The 14,521-nt window shown below is 56.2% G+C and overlaps 2 protein-coding genes across 2 annotated transcripts in view; one reads left to right on the top strand and one right to left on the bottom strand.

Moving 5' to 3' along the window:
• OVCA2 (OVCA2 serine hydrolase domain containing) overlaps positions 1 to 14,521 on the top strand; it is a 219,978-nt gene that overhangs the window by 92,644 nt on the left and 112,813 nt on the right. The gene's annotated exons all lie outside the window — the stretch shown is intronic.
• The window catches only part of RTN4RL1 (reticulon 4 receptor like 1), a 96,935-nt gene continuing 93,431 nt past the window's right edge, over positions 11,018 to 14,521 (bottom strand). Inside the window, exon 2 of the mRNA XM_050763567.1 lies at positions 11,018 to 14,131. Coding sequence (XP_050619524.1) covers positions 12,807 to 14,131 — 1,325 coding nt within the window. The 3' untranslated portion in view covers positions 11,018 to 12,806. The remainder of the gene's footprint in view (positions 14,132 to 14,521) is intronic.

The following is a 14,521-nucleotide window of genomic DNA, read 5'->3' as shown; positions in this document are numbered from 1 at the left end:
GCCACCACGCCTAGCCTGTCCAGCTAATTAAAACAATATTTTTGGTAGAGCCAGGCACGATGGGTCTACAGCCACTCAGGCTGCCCAGACTGGTCTTGAACTCCTGGGCTCAAAACCAAGGCCAATATTGGGTGCCTAAGGCAGGAGAATCACTTGAACCTAGGAGGCAGAGGTTGTAGTGGGCCAAGATCATGCCACTGCACTCCAGCCTGGGCAACAGAGTGAAACTCCGTCTCAAAAACTAAATAAATAAATAAATAAATAAAAATAAATAAGTACAGGTCGGGCGTGGTGGCTCATGCCTGTAATCCCAGCACTTTGGGAGGCTGAGGCGGGCAGATCACGAGATCAGGAGATCGAGACCATCCTGGCTAACACGGTGAAACCCCGTCTCTACTAAAAAATACAAAAAATTAGCCGGGTGTGGCGGCGGGCGCCTGTAGTCCCAGCTACTCGGGAGGCTGAGGCAGGAGAATGGCGCGAACCCAGGAGGTGGAGGTTGCAGTGAGCTGAGATCGCACCACCGCACTCCAGCCTGGGCGACAGAGGGAGACTCTGTCTCAAAAAAAATAAATAAATAAAAATAAATAAATAGGTACATTCTGGGCTGGGTGTGGTGGCTGACACCTGTAATCCCAATGCTTTGGGAGGCCAAGGAGGGAGGACACTTTAGGCCAGGAGTTCAAGACCAACCTGGGTAACATAGCGAGACCCATCTCTAAAAAAATTTTTTTTATTTTTTGAGACAGAGCCTTGCTCTTGTCGCCCAGGCTGGAGTGCAATGGCGTGATCTCGGCTCACTGCAACCTCTGCCTCCCGGGTTCAAGCGATTCTCCTACCTCAGCCTCCAGAGTAGCTGATATTACAGGCACATGCCACAACACCTGGCTAATTTTTTTTCGCATTTTTGGTAGAGACGGGGTTTCACCACATGTCACCTCAGCCTCCCAAAGTACTGGGATTACAGGTGTGAGCCACTGCGACCAGTCAATTTTTATTTTATTTTATTTTATTTTATGTGTATATATATATATATTTTGAGACGGAGTCTCACTCTGTCACTCAGGCTGGAGTGCAACAGGGCAATCCTGGGTTCACGCCATTCTCCTGCCTCAGGCTCCCGAGTAGCTGGAACTACAGGTGCCCGCCACCACGCCCAGCTAAATTTTTTGTACTTTTAGTAGAGACGGGGTTTCACTGTGTTAGCCAGGATGGTCTCGACCTCCTGACCTCGTGATCTGCCCTCCTCGGCCTCCCAAAGTGCTGGGATTACAGGCATGAGCCACTGCGCCCAACCTGTGCCTGTTTATTTTTATTTTTATTTATTTTTTTATTTTTTGAGACAGAGTTTCACTCTGTCGCCCAGGCTGGAGTGCAGTGGCACAATCTTGGCTCACTGCAACCTCCATCCTCCGGGTTCAAATGATTCTCCTTCCTCAACCTCCTGAGTAGCTGGGATTACAGATACCTGCCACCGCGCCTGGCTAATTTTTTGTATTTTTAGTAGAGATAGGATTTCACCATCTCGGCCAGGCTGGTCTTGAACTCCTGACCTCGTGATCCACCCGCCTCGGCCTCCCAAAGTGCTGGGATTACAGGGTGAGCCACTGCGTCCGGCCCAGGATGTACCTATTTTATATCTGTGCAGAGAAGCCCCTATGTGGTTCTTGCAGGCCTGGTTGTCAACTTTTTTTTTTTAAGAGTAAAGATTCTTCTCAATGATTGTCAACTTTGAGTCACCTTGTGCCCATTGTCTTCCAGTGGTCTGCAGACTGGAGGCTCCACCATGGCCTACTGCAGCCTGGACCTCCCAGGCTCGAGTGATCCGCCTGCCTCAGCCTCCTGAGCAGCTGGGACTACAAACGTGTACCACCATACCAGCTAATTTTTAAATATTTTTATGTATTTGTTTTTTATGTTTAAATTGAGATGGGGTCGCTCTCTGCTGCCCAGGCTGGTCTTGGACTCCTGGGTTCAAGTGATTCTCCCACCTCGGCTTCCCAAAGTGCTGGGATTACAGGCGTAAACCACCACACCCAGCCATTTTTTGTATTTTTTGTAGAGACGGAGTCTTGCTATGTTTCCCAGGCTGGTCTCAAGCTCCTGACTCCAAGAGATCCTCGTGCTTTGGACTCTCAAAGTGCTGGGATTCCAGGTGTCCACTATCTTCCTTCACGTGGTGGAAGGAATTCCCAGTGGCAGCCTCATGGTACTCTGTAGGTGGAAGGAGGATGGGGCCAGCTCTTCTTTCGCTGCCCGGACTACAGGAGTCTGTCACACTTAACATGGGGTCTTTTCAGACGTGAGGATTCAGCCACACCTGTCAAGAAGCTGGGGCCACCACCTTGGCCCGTTTGGGAATTTTCTGCCACTGCCCCTTTTTCTTGGTGGGAAGGAAGGCAGACCTGGGGAGCTCTCGGCAGCTCCCTCAGTGACTGGGAGGGCAATTCCAGTCACCTAGTTTGGGCAAGTTTGAGGGGTCAGGACAGCGGAAAGAACTAGGAAAAGCAAGAAGACGGATCTTCTGACTTTCCCTCCAAGGCTTTTGCACGTCAGCTCTTCTGAGCTTAAAGTTCCTGGGAATGAAAAGGAAGATTCCCCCAGAGTGGTCCCATCTTAGCCTTAAGCCATGTGGGACGGGCTCTCCACTGCTCAGTTTCTTCCTCTTGGGCAAAAGGAAGAACAGGGCTGAATTGAGGAAGAGCCTTGCTCTGGTCTTGGACTCAGAAGCACAAATCTGAATAACCAGAAGGACCATTTCTTTATCTGTGAAGTGAGGATTATAATCATGTCTCCACGCAGGGGGCACTTCTAAGTGGTGTCTGTGAGGGGACTTTAAAAATCTGAAATACGGGCCGGTCACAGTGGTTCACGCCTGTGATCCCAGCACTTTGGGAGGCCAAGGCGGGCAGATCACCTGAGGTCAGGAGTTCAAGACCAGCCTGGCCAACATGGTGAAACCCCGTCTCTACTAAAAATACAAAAATTAGACGGGCGTGGTGGTGCGTGCCTGTAATCCCAGCTACTCGGGAGGCTGAGGCAGGGGAATTTGCTTGAACCTGGGAGGCGGAGGTTGCAATGAGCTGAGATCACACCACTGTACGCCAGCCTGGGTGACAGAATGGGACTCCATTTCAGAAAGAAAAGAAAGAAAGAGAGAAAGAAAGAGAGAAAGAGAGAAAGATGAAGCCACTCTGAGCGAGAAGGGTGAAAGAAAGAAAGAGAGAGAGAGAGAGAGAGAGAGAGGGAGGGAGGGAGGGAGAGAGAAAGAAAGATGAAGCCACTCTGAGCGAGAAGGGTGAAAGAAAGGGAAGGAAGGAAGGAAGGAAGGAAGGAAGGAAGGAAGGAAGGAAAGAAAGAGAGAGAAAGAAACAAAAAAAAAAATGAAGCCACTCTGAGTGATAAGGGTGAGTGGGCAAAAGGAGGCAGCTTCCTACGGTGGCCTCTGGGGAGCCCGAGACCAAGCACTGGGCCCAGCATGAGGTTGTCTGGGGAGGAGAGAGGAGCTTGTGCTGCAGTAGAAGTGGTCACAGGGAGATCCCTCCCCGAGGTGTCGCCTGTGAGGCTGGAGGGATGTTCGTTTTTGGGGTGGCGTGGAGTGAGTGAGGAAGGAGGAGGTCTGAGGTTGGGGGTAGCCGGCATGCTTGGCGGTCCCAGCAGCTGTACCCTGGCAGTTTGCAGCCGGGACGCCGCTACGGTATCTTCCAACTAGAATACCCAACCTCTGCCCAGTCTCCCCTCCGTGGGCATGGTGCTAAGTAGGACCCGCCCAAGGTGGGTCTGAGACGCTTTTCTTTTTCTTTTCTTTCTTTCTTTTTTACTTTGTTTTAATAGTTTTAGTCTGCTTGCTAAGGAACTTTTTTTTTTTTTTGAGATGCAGTCTTGCTCTGTTGCCCCGGCTGGAGTGTGATGGCATGATCTCGGCTCACTGCAACCTCTGCCTCCCAGGTTCAAGCGATTCTCCTGCCCCAGCCTCCCAAGTAGCTGGGATTACATGCACACGCCACCAAGCCCGGCTAATTTTTGTATTTTTAGTAGAGGCAGGGTTTCACCATATTGGCCAGGCTGGTCTCGAACCGCTGACCTCGTAATCCACCTGCCTCGGCCTCCCGAAGTGCTGGGATTACAGGCATGAGCCACCGTGCCTGGCCAATGAACTTTTTTTTTCTTTTTTTTCTTTTTTTTTTTTTTTGAGACGGAGTCTCGCTGTGTCGCCCAGGCTGGAGTGCAGTGGCGCGATCTCGGCTCACTGCAAGCTCCGCCTCCCGGGTTCACGCCATTCTCCTGCCTCAGCCTCCGAGTAGCTGGGACTACAGGCGCCCGCCACCACGCCCTGCTAGTTTTTTGTATTTTTAGTAGAGACGGGGTTTCACCGTGTTAGCCAGGATGGTCTCGATCTCCTGACCTCGTGATCCACCCGCCTCGGCCTCCCAAAGTGCTGGGATTACAGGCTTGAGCCACCGCGCCCGGCCTTTTTTTTTTTCTTTTGAGACAGGGTTTTGCTGTTTCACCCAGGCTGGAGTACAGAGATGTGATCACTGCTCTCTGCAGCCTCAAACTCCTGGGCTCGAGCCATCCTCCTGCCTCAGCCTCCTGAGTAGCTGGGACTACAGGCACGTGTCAGCACGTCCACCTAATTTTTATATTTTTCATAGAGATGGTATCTCACTATGTTGTCCAGGCTGGTCTTGAACTTCTGGCCCCAAGCAATCCTCCCACCTTGGCCTCCCGAAGTGTTGGGATTATAGGCGTCAGCCGCTGCGCCAGACCTAAGCCTCCTTTCTGAGTGCTCTGGACACAGGCGAGGAGGCCAGCCTGGGAGGAGCTCCTGGAAAGGTGGCTGGTGTGGAAATTCAGAAGAGCCTGTACTGTAGACTTGCAAAGTGTCAGACACCGGGTGGCACTTTAAATGCCACAGATAAAACAGTGAGAGACTCTCCTGGCAGCAAGCGAGATGAGGGGTCAGGGACCTCAGGGCCTCTGAGGCTCAGATTTGAGATAAAGAATAAAAATATTGCAGGGCACAGTGGCTCACGCCTGTCATCCCAGCACTTTGGGAGGCCGAAGTGGGCGGATCACGAGGTCAGGAGTTTGAGACCAGCCTGGCCAACACCGTGAAGCGCTGTCTCTAATAAAAATACAAAAACTAGCCGGGCGTGGCGGTGGGCACCTGTAGCCCCAGCTACTCTGGAGGCTGAGGCAGGAGAATCACTTGAACCTGGGAGGCGGAGGTTCAGTGAGCCGAGACCACGCCACTGCACTCCAGCCTGGGTAACAAGAGCTAAACTCCGTCTCAAAAACAAACAAACAAAAAATAAAGACACCTTGGGGACTCCGTGGTCCCTGGTACAGGGGAGAACGTCAGTGCACCCCAGCCGGCCATGAGAATACAGACCCTCCAAGCTCACACTGGACAGGCATTGGGTGGGACTAGGGGCTCCCTGCCCTTGAGGCCTCCACCCCCGTGAGTCAGATAAACTCCGTTAGGGCCAGGGCTCAGTGAGAAATGCCGCTGCTCAGGGCTCAGCCCAGAATCTGCCCACTTGTCACACAAGCGCTTGTGTCCCTGACAGATGGCCACCAGTGTGCGTGGAGGGAGGGGCTCAGCTCCACCCTTCATTCTTCCTGAGTGACAGCTGCGTGACAGACTCTGCTGCCCCTCTCCTGACAACTACCCCAGCAATTAGACAAAGGGGGATTTGGTTTTCCACCAGTGCCTCCTTGGCTGGCATGTCAGCTGCACACGGGGAGACCCTTGTGTTCACCCTGCAGTCCCAGGGGCTGGCTGGGGCCTTGCACATGGCCAGGGCTCAAATCTGTTTTGTTTCTTTTTTTTTTTTTTTTTGATGGAGTCTTGCTCTGTCGCTCAGGTTGGAGTGCAGTGGCACGATCTCGGCTCACTGCAAGCTCCGCCTCCCGGGTTCACGCCATTCTCCTGCCTCAGCCTCCCAAGTAGCTGGGACTACAGGCATCTGCCACCACGTCCGGCTAATTTTTGTATTTTTAGTAGAGACAGGGTTTCACCATGTTGGCCAGGGTGGTCTCAATCTGTTGACCTCATGATCCACCCGCCTCAGCCTCCCAAAGTGCTGGGATGACAGGCGTGAGCCACTGCACCCGACCCAAGTCTATTGACTATGTGAATGTCCCACACTAGGCTGCATGAGGCTGCACAAGGGAGAGAGGCAGGACTCCGTGCTGGAGAGGCGTGTGCGCGTGTGTGTGCAAAAGCCTCTCCCTAACGTGGTTCCCGTCTGCATCTTTTCCTCCTTCTGCCTCTTCGGCTACACGGCTGCCCCGCGGAGCTATGCTCTCTCTCTCCGAGTGAGACTGTACATGTGCAGCCTTTGGGATCTTGCTGAAAGACCACCTTCCCCTGACCATCCAGTCCGTGCTACTGTTTCCTCTGAGGGTTTGTCCCCACCCCGGCCTCTCGTCACTGGGCAAGTCTTACGTGGCAATTATCCCTCCAATCTCTCTGGCTGGAGTGGCGCGTGGCCACCTGGATGCTGCCACTCAGAGGGCATTCTTGTCTTGCCAGTGACTGTGCCCAAAGCAGGGCTGGGGGTGGGGAGAGAAGACACGAAGCCTGGTGCCTCCTCCCAGCCTCCTACCTGTGTAGGGCTCCAGCACATGTGTTACCTTCTTCCTCAGAGTTGGTCTCCTGGGAAATGGTGCTTACAGAGATGGAAGAGTTTAATACATCTCTTGCTTCCACTCTCTTTTCCAAGGCCCTCAGTGGGAGCTGCAGAAGCAGTGGCTGGCGGGGCCTCCGAGGCGTCTGGGTGAGGGAGGAAGGGGGTGGCGCGGAGCCTCAGCCAATTTGGAAAGCACTGTGACCCAAGCACATCTTGCAGCAGCAATGTCAAATTCTGCCGTTCAGGCATGCCATTAGTGTGCACGCTGCCACACAGGAATCGGTGACACAAAGGCACATCCTTCCCCACCCTCCTGGAGCTTAGAAACTAACGGCTCTAATGAGAAATGAGGGCAGAGAGGAGAGAGATGAGGGCGGGCCCCCTCCATGCAGGCTGGTGCTGGTGTCAGAGGAGGCTGACCCACTTCTTGTGGTGGTGAGGGGCCTTGGCGGCCAGCCCACTGAAATGCCACTTAAACCAGCCGCTGCTGCCTGCACGAGGGTCTCCTTTGTCCAAACCCCTCACTTGGTGCTCTTGGAGACAGCCCTGTCGCCCTGGCAGCACAGTTACTCCCTCTGCCTCACTTCCCCTTCTCCTCCAGGGTCCCCAGGGTCCCTTCACCCCGTGGGCTCTCCAGGGCCTGGACTCCCTTGCCTTCAGCAGCTGTCTCTGGAGAGACAGGCAGGACCACGCGAGGGAGGGTGCTCAGGTGGCCATGCAACGCGCCGAGTCTCTCTTCCCAGCTTTTGATTGTGCCGTGAGTTATTTAGCCAACAGTAGATGTTTGTGTATTTTTTAGAGTTCATATTTATTAACAGGCGGGGAAGGAGGAGACCGGGAGACTTATACGGAAAGCATGGTGAGTTAAAAGGGACAATTAGAGGAGCAGAAAGATACCGAGCATAGAATTGTAAAGGATATTTTAACGCACAATCAAAGGTTCTTGAGATATTTTCCAAGTAGGCAGAAGGTAAAAGAAAATTGGCCCATTACGAGCTGATAGTGGGGGATTGGTGACAGGGGATGGAGTCGTGGCTGATGGCTGAACTCCTGCTTAGAAGAAAGTGAAGCTAGAGGGCAAGGCGGGGAGCTGAACCGGGTCAGGAGCCTTCAGAACGGGGCTGGGAGGGACTCCATCAAAGCGTGCACCCGCCCCTCCTCAAACAATGAACACCAGCTATGCGCGCTGGCCCAACCTGTAATCCCAGCACTTTGGGAGGCCGAGGCGGGTGGATCACTTGAGGCCAGGGGTTCGAGACCAGCCTGGCCAACATGGTGAAACCCCATCTCTACTAAAAAGACAAAAAATTAGCTGGGCGTGGTGGCTCGCACCTGCAATCCCAGCACTTTGGGAGGCCGAGGCAAGTGGATCCCCTGAGGTCAGGAGTTTGAGACTAGCCTGGCCAAGGTAGCAAAACCCCATTGCTACTAAAAATAAAAAAATTAGCCATGCATGGTGGTAGGTGCCTGTAATCCCAGGTTCTTGGGAGGCTGAGACAGGAGAATTGCTTGAACCTGGGAGGTGGAGGTTGCAGTGAGCCGAGATCACGCCACTGCACTCCAGCCTGGGCGACAGAGCAAGACTCTGTCTCAAAAAATAAATGAAAAATAAAACAATTAACCTGGTGTGGTGGTGTGTCCCTGTAGTCCCAGCTACTCAGGAGGCTGAGGCAGGAGGATTGTTTGAGCCTCAGGAGGCAGAGGCTGCAGTGAGCCATGATCATGCCGCTGCACTCCAGCCTGGGTGACAGCGTGAAATCCTGTCTCAAAAACGAAACAAAAACAGACAACAAATAAACCCAGAGAAAGACTGCCTCCTTAGGTCAGCATAGAGTAGGGCCTGGAGGAGCTGGGTCCCTGGCAGAGAGGTGGGTCTGCTCAGGGGCTGGTGGGGCCTGCCTGGGAAGCCGGCGTGCATGTAAAGGGGAATTTGCTGAGCGCTCGGTGGCTCCAGGGAGCCTCCCCAGCAAACTCCTTCTCTCTGACCCCAGTCCCTGCAGCTTGCCCTCCACGAGGCTTCCCAGGCTCTCCTGCTTCCCCAAACCTGCTCACAGGCCTTCCTGGGGCCCATTCACCACAGGGCTGGTGATTAGTTGGGTGATGAGTAAACATTTGCTAAATGGGATTCTTGGCTCTTGGCGTGAACAGCCCCAGCAGGAGAAGAGACGGTGTGGCTGGTGGGAGGGGCTCTGGGGCTGGTCGGTGGTCAGAACCGGCACAGGCAGAAGCACAGGCAGGGGGTGCTGCTCCGAAGCCAGGAGGGGCTGAGGGCGGCCGGCGGCGGGGGAAGCAGGGAGCGCGGCCATGGAACGTTTCCCCAGCTTGGAAGCAGCAGGTGTCTGGGAATGGGCCTGTGGCCCAGGCAGACTTCCAGCGAGCGCTCCAGCTTGCTGGCACGAGGGGAGGATCTGGCTGAGCCCAGGAGGCAAGTTTCCACCATGAAACCCACTGCTGAGGAACCGCGGCAAGGGTGCCACGGTGGGAAACCACGTGCCCATAGACAGGCTGGGGGGACGGGCAGGAGGATGACCCCAGGTCGGGGGGACCACACAGCCCCTCCACTTCCACGGCAGAGTGGAGTCCCTGAGCAGGATCCCCTGGGCCGCCCCGTCCTGGGCGCGTCTCCCACACCCGCAAGCCCGGAGTGGTTTTGGATACCCCAGACACGGTACTGTGACCACCTCCAGCCCCACTCCCCACACTCTCCTCTGGACGGCTCCTCATCCTCCAAGACTCATTGGAGTGTCACCTCCGCCTGGAAACCCCCTCTCACTGCCCCCACCCAGCTGAGCTCCTCATTTTGGAGGCCGAGGGGTGCGAACGCGAGCACCAACTCCGTACCGGTTGCAAATACTTGTTTCCTCATCTGGGCTCTGAGCTCCTTGCCCTGAGCCACGTCTTCTCACGTTACGTCCCCAGAGCCTGGCCACTGGATGGACGCGGAAGCCCTGATCATCCCTTGTTGAATGAACCACGCAGAGCCAGCCAAGCTCTGGGGTCGGCGGGGAGCGTGTGTGAAAGGCCTTAGAGACCCGCAGTGGCCACCCAGCCCCTCCGACAGGGGTGGCTCTGTCCCCGTCAGACCACAGTGGAGGCCTCCATGGCAGGAGGGTGGGGAGGGAGAAGAGATGGTTCCATCTGGGGGTCCAGGGGGTCCAGGGAAAGCGGTGGGGGAAAATGGCAGCGGAGGGGTGGCCTCCGCCTCTGGGAAGACCACAGGAATCTGCATCTCCCTGCCCTGAACAAGACGCGGGGAGCTGGGGCTGGTGAATAGAGAAGACTTTGCCTCACCCCTGATGTGTCCAGTTGCTCTGATGTTTGGGGCGATGGTGTCGTCGTAGCCGCGTAGCATGAGCTGCTGAGTGACAAGTGATGTCGCCTGCATCACAGCTGCCTTGATTCCCCCTACCTCTTAGAGGAGAAAGCTGCTAAAAATACCTGGCGTCCTGGGCCCCCACTGCCTTGCCTCTAATAACAGTCGGCAACCAGAGACTGTGCTGTGCTTGACAGAGGAGGATCACTTATAAAACATTAGCATTTCTCCTACTGACATTTCACTTCCATATTACAGGACTTCCTAAGTCTTTAAAAAAAAATTTAATAAAGTGCTTAGACTCTTGATTTTCCCACTGAGGGCCTTGCTGTCTGAAGTTGGAAATGAAATCAACAACATAACAACGTCCTTGGATTCTAAGGGACAGCCAGGCCCTGGCACCGGCCTGGGTCAGCGCCTGTGGGCCACAGGGAGCAACGCAGGCTGAGGATTCTTTGGTCTGCAGTCACTGGACTCCCTTTAGTGAACACCCCAAGCCTCATACTGAGGAGGATTTGTCCAGCCAGGCCTGAAAACACAGGTTTTCTCCCTCTATCCGGGGAACCCTCTCCTTTCTCTGAAGCCAGAGAGGCATGCGCAGTCTCCAAGCCCACCCGCAGCTGTCCAGGTGGGTCCCTGGCCTCCTGGAAAACCCCTGGGACCCCAGGAACTGACCGTTCCCTTGCAGCTGCCCATCCCTACCAGCCACCCGCCCGGCCCCCTGAGAATCAATCACTCAGCAGTTGCTCCTGAGGCTCCTGGGAATAGGCCAGAAGGACCCAGGACCAGCCTCCTCCGGGGAGAGCCACGGAGACGGTGCCGACCCGGGGCAGCCAGAATGTGGAAATCATGTCCTGAGCGGGCGAGGGAAGTACCACGAAATGGAGCACTAGGGTGTGCACGCTCTCACGTGTCCCATGAGTCAGTGTGCCCCTGCCCCCTGCGGCTCCTCCCGCCAACAAATGTGCTGTGTTCCTAGAGCTGTGCCCGGCCAGGCTCGCCCACCCACAGAAGCCCAGGATCTGCCACCTGTCAGGAATGCGGGGTTAGGAAATGAAAAACAGGGTTCTTGTCCAAGATCGTTTATTGTTATTATTATTTTTCTCTCTTAATTGGATTCAGTGTTCCTGGCTCCTCACACACATCCTCTCTGGTGGGGGATTCAGGTTTGTGCAAAGCGCAAAGGAGCTTGTGCCCACCTGGGCCCCCGGCCAGCAGCATGGCTGGCTTTGATCGGAGCCCCTCTTCCCTGTCCGGGCTCGCCTGCCCCAGTCCCCGCTCCTGACCCCTGAGTCCGGCCTCCTGAGCCTCTGCCTGCACCCTGAGCATCCCCAGGACGGCTGGGAGGGCCGAGTCTTCCGTGATGCAGAAGTGCCTGAGATGGTTCATGAAATGCCCTCGTCGTTCTCCTTCTGCTAAGGCCCCCTGACGCCTCCCTCCTGCTGTCCTACACAGGGCCCTTGCTGGGTCACCCACCAAAGAGCCTCAAGGAAAAATTCAGCAGCTGAGCCATGCGGGAGACCTGGGCTCAAGCCCAGAGTCTCCTTGGCCCACCCAGACCATCACTGACCACACGCGAGGCTGACGACACGGTCCAACCCTTTGGACTAACACTGCGGATGCTGCCTGGCCTGCTGGCTTCCAGACCCAAAGCCCCTTCCTTCCCCTTCTCCATCTCGCTCACCCTCAAGGCCTGGCTCCCTGACATACAACAAGCTGCTTCTCACTTCTCACCCTGAAGCCAACAGCTACGACAGCAGGGGTGACAGGGTGCTCCAGAGTGGCAGACAGGCTTGTGTTGCATATAAAAACAAGGTAATGCTGTAAATATCTAAGAATATTGGTCCCCCAAAGTGACTCTTGCTGCCTCCCCTTCCTCACCGTCCCTGCTGACACCTTGCCCCAGGCCCTTGGCAAGCCCAGGTTCCTTGGAGACTATCATTGCCAGGTTGGGATTCTAGACACAAATGCTATCACTTTGTTCTTGCTAGAAATCACCGATACAATCCTTAGTTCAGCAAATACAGTTCTCTGTATAGTTTATAAACATGAGAAGACGTACAGTTAGGTGACGGAGTGGGAGGGGACTGTGCATTTGTATATATATATATTTATATGTAGAGTGTGAATATATATAAGTGGACGTAGTTATAAAACTGCACCTTCTGTGAGAACCTCATAGCCCGGGATGAAGTTCTAAATTTCAGCCTCTGATGATCTTTCCTTTGGTAATTGGTTCTTGGATCCCAGCAGTTGGGCCTGGGTCTGCCAGGGTTGCCTGAGACATTAGGAATGAGAGGCATTACCCCCGAGGGAGGGGCTGAAGGTGGAGTAGGGTAGAATTCAGGGCAGGGTGACTCAGTGGCCTCAGGCAAGAGCCAAGATGCCACCTACTCATATGTGCCCAGACTGCTGGCCGCCCAGCCTCGTGGGTGAGCCTCGTTTGTTCTCTGCGTCCTGCTTTCTCCAGGAACCACGGGGCCCTCCGGACCGCTCCGAACCATCGGGATTCCACAGAGCCCCGGTGCCGCCGTTGGGGGCAATTGTCCCACTGTTGCTAGTGGAGGGGGCGCTTGGAGTGCCTTTTCCCACCTTGCCGGAGTGGACACTGTCCATGGGTGCTCTGCGGGGCTGGCTGGGACAGCCGGCTGAGATGCGCCAACCCCTCCCGCCTAGGGCTGTACACTTTGGGTTTATAATCCACATGGCAGGGTCCAGGCGTCCAGACAGCAGCCGAAGCCTCTACCAGCCTTTTCCTGAAACCCAGCAGGTCTTCCACTGGTTAAAAAAAGAAGAAAATAAATTCTGTTCCTTGGTGGACATGTGGCAGTGCTGGGTGCTGACGCCCTGGGTCCTCAGCGGAGAGAGACCGCCAGCCCCAGTGTCCAGGCCAGGAGGGAGGCCCCCAGGGAACTGGCCGAGGAGGCCTGCTGCACCCCGCTGGGGGCACGGATGGGGGTCCTGCGGGCACACTTGCCCTTCCTCTTGGGCCGGGCCGTGGGCATGATGTCGAAACTGAACTTGTGCTGGTAGTCAGGTGCATAGTCTGGCAGTTCGGGGGCCTGTTTCCCGGCGCCTGCCTTAGAGATCTGATTGCGGTTCCTGTGGCTGGTGCAGTTCTTGCCCGACTTCCTGTGGCCCGACCGGGAGCCGGGTGGATGGCCATGCGGGTGGCCCTTGCTCCTGGTGGGGCCGTGGGGTGAGTGGTGCTCCTTGCGGGCGGCCCTGTCGGTGGTGGTGAGCGTGTGTGACTTGATCTGGTGGGGGGACGCTGGTCCCGTGCAGTTCCGGAAGTCCTCGGCCCTCAGCAGCTTCAGGTCCTGGCCGTGCCGCAGCCCGGGGGACATGCAGGGGACAGCGGAGCTGGAGCCTCGGAACCTCTGCAGCCATTCCCACAGGGAGCGGGCACGGCAGCCGCAGTCCCAGGGGTTGCCATTGAGCCGGAGAAACTCCAGGGCCCCCAGCGGGGCCAGGCACTCGCCCTGCAGCTCCGAGAGGCTGTTGTTGAAGAGGAAGAGGGTGGTCAGCCTGCGGAGGTCGTGGAACGCCTTGTGGTGGACCCACTGCAGCTGGTTCTCATGCAGCAGCAGACGGTCCAGGTTCACCAGGCCCCGGAAGGTGCCCGGGCCCAGGCTCCACAGCTTGTTGCCGTGGAGAAACAGGTGGCTGAGGTTGACCAGGTCCACGAAGATGTCGTCCTGGAGGTACTCGATGTGGTTGTCCTGCAGGTAGAGGTACTGCAGGCTGTGCAGGCCGCCAAAGATGCCGGCCGGTAGGGCGCTGAGCCCACACTTGTAGAGGTAGAGGGCGTGAAGCTTCACCAGGCCCTGGAAGGTCTCGGGCGCCAGCGTCCGCAGCTGCCGGTTGTCGCCGAGGTCCAGCTCCTCCAGGTGCACGAAGCCCTCGAAGGTGCTGGGGTGGATGTAGGTGATGTTGTTCGAGTAGATCCACAGGGTGACCATGGCGGGGCTGAAGTGGCCGGGCTGGAGGAGGCCAATGCGGTTGTTCTGCAGGAACACGCGCTCGCTGTCCACGGGGATGCCCTCCGGGATGGCCGCAAAGTTGTGCGCCTGGCAGCTGACCGTCATGGGCGCCGGGTAGCACACGCAGTCCCGCGGGCAGCCGCCACCCAGGGGCAGCCCCGCAGCTACCAGCAGCAGCAGCAATTCCACACAGCACCCTGGCAGGGAGAGAGAGCACAGCCAGGTCAGGGGCTGTGCAGGTGAGGACGGGCACCGCACCCTCCGGCGCCCGCCGGGACCACATCCTTCTCTTGGCTGAGCTCAGTGAGAGCCTCGCCCCTGGCTGGAGTAAGGCCACGGTCAAGGCCCAAGCCTGGAACCCGTCGGGGACGAGAGGCCTCCCCTCCTTGGTGACCCATTTCTGCTGGGCTGGGAGGTGAGTCTGGGGTGAAGGCCCCGATCACCCCCACACCTCTTTAGTTCCACACCACAGCTGCTGAGCCCCAGCCCCATCTGCTGCAGCTCCTCCAGGCACGCTGCTGGGGTGGAGGCCATGACCCGGGGACACAGCCGTCAGCCTCCTGCTCTCCTCCTAGCTCTGCCACTGG

This window comes from Macaca thibetana, chromosome 16 (assembly GCF_024542745.1).
Source record: "Macaca thibetana thibetana isolate TM-01 chromosome 16, ASM2454274v1, whole genome shotgun sequence".
Taxonomy (NCBI): Eukaryota; Metazoa; Chordata; class Mammalia; order Primates; family Cercopithecidae; genus Macaca; species Macaca thibetana.
The sequence above is the reverse complement of the archived record's forward strand: the minus strand, read 5'-3'. Positions and strand labels throughout refer to the sequence as shown.